Raw genomic sequence first — 9240 nt, 5'->3', positions numbered from 1 at the left:
AACAATTACTTTTCAATGATCCAAGACCAGCTCAGTTAATCCCGACCATTGTGACAATGAGTCATCATAATACTGCATCAAATGTACATGATCTTAGGGGCATTGGCAAACACAATGTAAGTAACTTAATTTATGTGCCCCTAATTGCACCGAATTCCTCTGTTTATCCTACAGCTATTGTATGCGGTAATCATGAGCCTATGAACCAGAGTTACACTGTTAGCACTGAGGCGTTGTGCCCTAGTAGGAAGATCACTTTATGAAGCTCACCCTACACTATCAGCTCCAATATAAATAACATAAGCAAGTCTACTTCGGATAAGCTTCTCAGTAAAGCATTAAAAACAATCAAGCAACACAGAAAAGTGCTAAAAAATAGCTCATATTAACATATGCAACCTGAGAAACAAGGTCCATGAAGTCAATAACTTGCTTGTAAACAGATGACATTCATATTCCGACTATCTCTGAAACTCACTTAGATAATACATGTAATGATACAGTGGTAGCAATATAGCTATTTCACAGTAAAAAAAATTGACAACAGACCTTCAGCACACTTATAGGGAAGGACACTCAACAAGAGAAATTGATGATACAATTATTGTGGGGGCTATCTTGTTAGACTTCAGTGCAGCTTTTGACATTATTGATCATAGTCTGCTTTTGGAAAAACAAGAGAGCAGTTCACACCACACGCTGCCCATATCATTGCATAATGTAGAAAATGCACGAGAGTTCATGGGCCTTGCTTTCACAAAGTTAACCATTTTCACCGTAGTGTCCAAAATGTCTTTCAATCTGTCAGGCATTCCCTTGGCAGCAAGATCCTCTCGGTGGATGCTGCAGTGTACCCAAGTGGAGTCGGGAACAACTGCTTGCACGCACGTTACCACTCCACTGTCTCCCTGTCATGGCTTTTTCCCCATCAGTACAGACACCAACACATCTTGATCAAGTCCAATTGATGTCACAAACTGTCCAGTAGTTAAAAATATCCTCTCATGTTGTCCTATTTTCCAATGGTTTGTAGAAGAGGATGTCTTCCTTATTTGACCCCTCATAAACGTAACGGACATATACCAAGAGCTGTGCCAGGCCCGCCACATCTGTTAACTCATCCAGCTGTAATGCATATAATTCACTGGCTTGTATGCAAAGCAGTAATTGTTTTAAAACATCTCCAACCTTTGGAAAAACATACACTACCATTCAAAGGTTTGGGATCACTTATAAATGTTCTTGTTTTTGAAAGAAAAGCACATTTTTATCCATTAAAATAACATAAAATTGATCAGAAATACAGTGTAGACATTGTTAATGTTGTAAAAGACTATTGCAGCTGGAAACGGATGACAGCAATTCCACTCAAGGACAATTATATACTGTACACTGGAGTTACCAAGACGACATTAAATGTTCCTGAGTGGCCTAGTTACAGTTTTAACTTAAATCGTGTTGAAAATCTCTGGCAAGACTTGAAAATGGTTGCCTAGCAATGATCAACAACCAACTTGAGAAAGCTTGAAGAATTGATAAAAGAATAATGGGCAAATATTGAACACTCCAGGTTTGCAAAGCTCTTAGAGACTGACCCAGAAAGCTGAAATCGCTGCCAAAGGTGATTCTAACATTCCCCATTGAGTCAGGGGATGGAATACTTATCTTGTCTAAATATTAAATATATTTATTTTACATTTATAAAAGTTTTTCTTCCACTTTTACAGATTATTTTGTGTAAATTGTTGACAAAAAACAACTATTAAATCATTTTAATCCCACTTTGTAACACAACAAAATGTGGAATAGGTCAAGGGGTGTGAATACTTTCTCAAGGCACTGTAGCCCTAGTGTGATATGGTGCCATTTATTGGTGAAGTGTGGCCAACTTTAAATGAAGCATCTAATCATTCTCAAATTCAATAGAGGCTAATTCATTGAGTCTATATTTTTATTTTACCTTTATTTAACTAGGCAAGTCAGTTAAGAACAAATTCTTATTTTCAATGACGGCCTAGGAACAGTGGGTTAACTGCCTTGTTCAGGGGCAGAACGACAGATTTGTACCTTGTCAGCTCGGGAATTCGAACTTGCAACCTTAGCCCAACGCTCTCACCACTAGGCTACCCTACCAACTCTGGAGTCACTTATATATAGTTAGTGGGAAGTAGATTTTTAAAGTATTTTTTAGCATTCGCATGTGTGGTAACGTGCGTCTATAGGTACAATGCAGCTACTTGTTTTACTCAAAACAAGTCTAAACTGATGTAATGAGTCTAAATACAAAATCTGGAGTATGGTTCAAGAGAAGATGACTGCAGATTATTTTGAGCATTAGCGTTACATATGCAAAGAATGAGTTAACAGTTACCTTGTTTAAAAAAATATCAATACCAAATTCAGTTTTGTTCATTTTAGGTGTTTCTATGATAGAGATTACAAGTTTTAAATTGACAGGCCACTGTGGAGTGGATTTACAGTGGTTTAAATGGACACGTAAAATCAGATTTCCCAAACTAAAATATGTACCAAAGATTTTTATAACTAAACCAATATATTACACAGCCTGTCGTTTCCAATGGGAACAAATTAGTCATAGTGGGCAGAACAAGCAAGGAGGTGGGCAGAGCCAAACACGGGCTAGTGAGATCCTATTGGCACGTTCTAGTATACATCTGCATATTTTCGTTAGGGAACGCCTACTCTGTGAAGTGCTCGTGTAATAACTCAATTCGCCTTTGCACTCCTTCTAAACAACTCGATTTTTAAAAACTTTTGCAAAGGATAAAAGTTTATAAAACTTAGTCCACTCTGTCCATAACAGATTATAGTTTTGGGAACGGGAAACTGTATTGAGATCAAATGTTTAATCAACGAGAAAATGTCCAGATTGTCGGCCAAAATCCATCTCGTTCCATCTTCTCCCACTGTCGGCCAGTGGGTTTCTTCTTACTACCATATTTGGTAGTGAGTGGAAACGCCAAGTGGATGCTTCACATTTTTACATCTGGTGAAATATCTGTCTCATTGTTCTATCTGTGCATGTACCATGGGCCGATATTCCAGATTACATGTACTACTAAATCTAAAAAGCAATGGAGTGGTGTAAACATGGGCAAATTAAAGGTTTTTTTGCACCAGTCTATTCCTTTTAAATCAGAGTCTCAGAGCCCCACAGTGGAGATGTAATAATACCCAGAAATGCTAGCAGTCAAACAGGCAAATGGTTCCTATAATTTTTTACACCTTTTATTTTTCCCATAGAGGATTTTAGAAACAAAATAAAAACTGTGTTTTGTGTAGGCTTACCCTGGTGTGAAGTTCTGTGAATCTCTCTAGGACAAGATTACTTTAATCAATATATTCAGCTAGATTACAATTACATCAATTCATATTTTTGCTGCATTTTTCCTTTGCATATAGGTTTTGCATTACATTAGCATAACAGTCTGTTTTTCCCCCCAATATTGATTTGTAGAATAGTGCATTTCCATTTCCATTCAAATCCATGAACAGGTGCACACCTCAGGAGAAAGGAGAGATTATTGGGACGAACGTACTGTTGTAACATAATACTTTAGAGAGGGTGCAACACTAAGATATGAGATATGACCTGGGATATGTCTCAAAACGCATTTCCTGGATTCTCATGAATTCCATGATGAATAGCCTCTTTTTCTGTTTATTAACTTTTAAAAACACATTGGAAGAGAAGATCCAACTACCTCCTATCAGACCTTCTCCTCCAATGCATTTTGTGAAAGAGTCAATGAATCAAGGATGCAGGGAATCAAGGAAATACTTTTGAGATTCACTTCAGTAACCATAACAACAGAAGGGATAGTAGTCATTGGAATGGCAGTTCTAAAGGCAGGGCTGTAAGACTCTCACTGGCATCAGGCTATAGGTGCATACATACACTCCCATTGCTTTGACACCCATAGTATATATTAAGCTGTTGGATTTTCTGAGTAAATATGTCAAATATAATCATAAATCAGATTCAAGTATTGCAGGTTTAAAGCAACAAAGCCAAGTAATCTTTCAAATACATTACGTAGCATCACTGAGCAAAATCTTTAAGTTACGTTTACCCCACACTAGGCTAAATCAATCCACTTCAAGTAGTGCACTAGTTTCCTCAAATTCCCCTCAGACTTGATATGTTGCTAGGCCATATATTAAACAAAAGTACAATTTTAAGATAATTCCTAATAAAGCAACGACATGATAAGACTGCTTCAACCTATCCCCTTTAAGAGTAAATATTTCACAGTAGTCACAGTCTAACGGCTAAATAATGAAACACTGACGCTATATGATGCTTGAAGTCTTTCCAAATGGGTGAATGAAGGGGAATCCATTCTGATATTGATGTGGCTGATCCTTGATAACAGAAATACCTCCTCTGTTCAATTCAGCAGTATGGTTCCCAGTTCCCTCTGGCCAACTCGTAGTAAAACGGAAGCTTGGAGAGTAACCACTACCTAAAATGAACAGTGAAAATAACACAGATCAAATGTGTAGATAAGAGAATTGATCACAGCTATTAACCCATTTCTTTCAAAAAGGCACTAACAGATATCGACAACTGAGACTATTGATAGAACAATGAAGACACATTCAACTGAAATGCTGGTGAGGGGTGTTGCTTCCAAAAGGTGTAGGGGTTTGGTCTTATTTGTCATTAAGAAGATCACTTCCATATTCCCTAGTCTCATTCCACTCCTGTTGTGACCCTAAAGGACAGCCATCCAGGGGAAGGTCAGTGCAGCTGTCCACAGATGGACCTCTCTGACACGCCACAGAATCAGTGGTCTCTCACTGGTCAGTCATCGTCACTTTCACTGCCAGACTCACTTAACTGCAGGTCATTCTCTGTAAAAAAAAGGGGAAGTACGAACATCATAAAACCATCAACAGACATGTCACAATTCTAGCCTTATAGAGTTGGCATAGGCCTAACTCATACAGTATAGCCTATATCCATAGCAATGCAAATAGAAATTCTGATCTAGCAATGGAAATATAAAATGGTTCGATATAACATTAAAGTATTCAAACTATACCCTAAATACTGAGGAGAGGAGAGAGAGGGAGGGAGGGAGGGAGGGGAGGGACAGACAAAGAAAAATAAAGCGTAATGAATGAACTTACTTAGCGTACTCATGAGGTGTCCTCCACCCCGAGGTGGTGAGGAGATGGTGGTGGTGGTAACGGTGGTGAGGATGGGCATGCCCTGGTGGGGTGGTGGCGCTGTGAGGGGACCCCCAGAGGGGCCGGGGGGAGGCGGGTGCCGGGACTCGTTCTCAGAATCACTACTGCTGGAGCTGTCCCCACTACTGGAGGAGGAGCTGTGGGAGTCTGAGGACGAGTCCCCACTACTCATCTGGTCCATGACCTTCGCCTCCGCCATTAGCTCTGGTGCGCATGGACACACACAGATAGGAAGACACACCGACACATGCGGACAGATACAAAAACAGTGACTGACCTTGAATCACAACACAAGAGGATTTACAAACATAGCAATTGTTCCATTTATATGACCATGGACTACAATCTAGATCAGGCCTGGGCATTTATATGACCATGGACGACAATCTAGATCAGGCCTGGGCATTTATATGACCATGGACTACAATCTAGATCAGGACTGGGCATTTATATGACCATGGACGACAATCTAGATCAGGCCTGGGCATTTATATGACCATGGACGACAATCTAGATCAGGACTGGGCATTTATATGACCATGGACTACAATCTAGATCAGGCCTGGGCATTTATATGACCATGGACTACAATATAGATCAGGCCTGGGTATTTATATGACCATGGACTACAATCTAGATGGTTTGAGATTAGGACAGCTATTACACGTGACACTCTACCAGGGCTCTAAAGTGCAACCAATTTGTTTCCAAGTGCCCTGGAGAAAAAAGCGAATGCAGATTCACTAGCGTGGTTGCACCATTACTACAGCGAAAACAACTTGCTTCTATCCCAACCAGGTCAAAAGGCCTGACCCATATTACCCACATCTGTGCCCCCAAATGTTACCAAATATTCGCACACGCGAAAAAGAAATGTTGTTGCTCCAACGTGTACCTAACCATAAACATCGATGCCTTTCTTAAAATCAATACACAGAAGTTTATATTTTTAAACCTGCATATTTAGCTAAAAGAAATCCAGGATAGCAGGCAATATTAACCAGGTGAAATTGTGTCACTTCTCTTGTGTTCATTGCACGCAGAGTCAGGGTATATGCAAAAGTTTGGGCAGCCTGGCTCAGTGCGAACTAATTTGCCAGAATTATACGTAATTATGACATAACATTGAAGATTGTGCAATGTAACAGCAATATTTAGACTTAGGGATGCCATCCGTCAGATGAAATATGGAATGGTTCCATATTTCACTGAAATAATAATCGTCTTGTTTTCGAGATGATAGTTTCCGGATTCGACCATATTAATAACATAAGGCTCGTATTTCTGTGTGTTATGTTATAATTAAGTCTATGATTTGATAGAGCAATGCTTCAAGCATTGCGCTATTTATGACTTCAAGCCTATCAACTCCCGAGATTAGGCTGGTGTAACCGATGTGAAATGGCTAGCTAGTTAGCGGGGTGCGCACTTTCAAACGTCACTCGCTCTGAGACTTGGGAGTAGTTGTTCCCCTAGCTCTGCATGGGTAACGCTGCTTCGAGGGTGGCTGTTGACGTTGAGTTCCTGGTTCGAGCCCAGGGAGGAGCGAGGAGAGGGACGGAAGCTATACTGTTACACTGGCAATACTAAAGTGCCTATAAGAACATCCAGTAGTCAAAGGTTAATGAAATACAAATGGTAGAGAGAGAAATGGTCCTATAATTCCTAGAATAACTACAACCTAAAACTTCTTACCTGTGAATATTGAAGACTCATGTTAAAAGGAACTACCAGCTTTCATATGTTCTAAGCAAGGAACTTAAAGGTTAGCTTTCTTACATGGCACATATTGCACTTTTACTTTCTTCTACAACACTTTGTTTTTGCATTATTTAAACCAAATTGAACATGTTTCATTATTTATTTGAGGCTAAATTGATTTTATTGATGTATTATATTAAGTTAAAATAAGTGTTCATTCAGTAATGTTGTAAATGTCATTATTACGAATAAATAAAAAAATTGTCAGATTAATCGGTATCGGCTTTTTTTGGTCCTCCAATAATCGTTATCGCCGTTGAAAAATCATAATCGGTCGACCTCTAGTCTGTGCAGGACTGATTTATTCATCACTCTCCCAACCCACAAAAGCAGCCTACCCTATTTCATTGAGACCACACATAATGTATACTAGGCACACTTGACTTCGCACACCCAACTCGGAGAGGAGAGGTAGGCTACGAAACATAAAGCAGCAAATTGTGTGTGTGAATAACGCAATAAAGATGTGCTTTTAATACAATAGGTAGGCTAACGCATACAAAGCAGAAAGACAGCCCTTTCCAAATAATCTGTGGGACAACAAAATGTTTTCATTTGTCTGACCGCCCGCTCCCAACCGCAGCATGAAAAAGTGACCACTGTGCCGCAATGATCTCTGTCGGGACAGAGATCACTGTCGGGAATTAATGTTTTTAATTTAGAGCCCTGTGCATTACTGATGGTCTACATACCTCTCTCAATGTCATCCATGGGGGAGGCAGGGGACATCTTCTCTTTGGGAGGAGAGCTCTTGGAGCCTGCTGGGGTTTTGCTGCTGCTGCTAACGCTAGTCTTCATCTGCTGGCTCAGACGACTGGTCTGCTGCTCTATACGAGACTGGATCTTGCTGCTGCCTTCAGCCCTGGAAAACACAAACACACACACACACAGTTTATAGCTCCTAACTACGTAAGTAATACAAATCTGAATGACAAGTGAATCTGGACAGCCCAGGTAACCAAGGAAACAGAAGGATGCAGTTTGAAACGGAGTTACTGTCCATTAAGAAATTATAATTTTCCATTGCACTAATGTTGTGCTACAGTGTGCCCAAATTAACACAAGTCGACCCTACTCTGTCCACCCACCTGGTCTTCTTGACTGCAATGTTGCTGTTGAGTTTCTCCAGACGGTACTCTCCTGTATCATGGTTTACAATGAGAATACATTCCTTCATATAAGGCCTCTTGGATCCCTTGAAGACTGTTACAGGGGCAGTGGATCCCTGGGGAAAATCAATATATATGTGTGTGTGTTAATTTCTGGATATCAAGAGTTAAAGGGGGGGAAAACAATCAAAATGTGCACTTTTCAATAATCAACTGTAAAACACATGATAATGTTTAATTCTTACCTCCAGATTGGGCAGTGTGATGGTAACTTGTTCTCCCTTTCCCACCTCCAGCTCTCCCTCACAGGAGGTGTCAATGGAGGCTGGTTTGAAGTCATCTGAATCAAAGAGATAAGAGAACAGTAGAAGTTACAAACTACTGAATTACACAGCAACATTATACAAGCAGACTGTAGGCTCCACACAAAAATATTATTGGTTTGGTTAGTTCTGACAGAATGAAGTTTCAGTCGCCACTGTTCACCTACAGATGGTGCCACAAGGCCACTATTGTTGCTAACAAACTGCATACCAGCAGCAAGTGATGTAAACCAAAAGCCCAATCAAAAGTACGAAAATGTGATAAATGTTTAATAAAGTGACAGTGATTTAGACAAACGAGTTAGCTATTTCATGTAAAACTAATATTTTGGGGTTTTCTAACTAGCTATCCATTGGCATACGTCAGCAAGTTAGCTAGCTAGCAAGTATGATCAAAATGCCACTTACATCGCACCGTGTGGTAAGCACCTTTGGGTTGTTTCTCAAATGTTTCGCCTAATTTCAAAACATGTTCTTGACTGTCAAAGTGTGAGTATGTTGTTCCATTCATATTCTAATCAAAGTTTTCAATCTTATGCTAATAACAGTAAACTTTCCACGTCCATTCGATACTATCTACCGCAAAACGAGCCAACTCACTTCGAGACCTAAGTTCTGCCCTTCCTTCGTTGTGATTGATCAGACTGATCTAGTTGCTTTTTTTGATTCGTGTAAATACCTGTCAATCAACATTTTGAGAATTTCAGGCGGAAGTTGCTTCAGAGCTCATGTCACATGGCAGGGTTTGCTTTAAAAAAAACGTGCTGAGAATTCTTCATCATAACTACAAGTGTTTTATATTCATGGGGCTTCTATATGACAACATCACA

At 39.7% G+C, this 9240-nt stretch overlaps 1 protein-coding gene across 1 annotated transcript; it reads right to left on the bottom strand.

The window, feature by feature from the left end:
* Positions 1-3233: 3233 nt before the first annotated feature.
* LOC135547581 (ELL-associated factor 2-like) lies at positions 3234-9025 on the bottom strand. The gene is made up of 6 exons (XM_064976704.1): positions 8819-9025; positions 8333-8427; positions 8067-8203; positions 7671-7840; positions 5158-5421; positions 3234-4878 (listed from the first exon to the last, which is right to left on the bottom strand). Exons 1-6 carry the CDS (start codon positions 8919-8921, stop codon positions 4829-4831), a joined length of 819 nt encoding a protein of 272 aa, XP_064832776.1. The 5' UTR covers positions 8922-9025; the 3' UTR covers positions 3234-4828.
* Between the last annotated feature and the right edge of the window lie 215 nt (positions 9026-9240).

The sequence above is a fragment of the Oncorhynchus masou genome, chromosome 10 (genome assembly GCF_036934945.1).
Source record: "Oncorhynchus masou masou isolate Uvic2021 chromosome 10, UVic_Omas_1.1, whole genome shotgun sequence".
Classification (NCBI taxonomy): Eukaryota; Metazoa; Chordata; class Actinopteri; order Salmoniformes; family Salmonidae; genus Oncorhynchus; species Oncorhynchus masou.
Note: the sequence above shows the minus strand (reverse complement) of the source record. Positions and strands in the feature narration are given on the sequence as shown.

What these genes read in the sequence shown, in the direction of transcription:
- LOC135547581 (XM_064976704.1), bottom strand. Translation starts at nt 8,921, where the DNA reads ATGAATGGAACAACATACTCACACTTTGACAGTCAAGAACATGTTTTG. An exon ending in TGCTTACCACACGGTGCGAT is followed by an intron (nt 8,428 to 8,818) that starts GTAAGTGGCATT and finishes TCTTTGATTCAG; the next exon opens with ATGACTTCAAACCAGCCTCC. An exon ending in ATTGCAGTCAAGAAGACCAG is followed by an intron (nt 7,841 to 8,066) that starts GTGGGTGGACAG and finishes TGTGTTTTCCAG; the next exon opens with GGCTGAAGGCAGCAGCAAGA.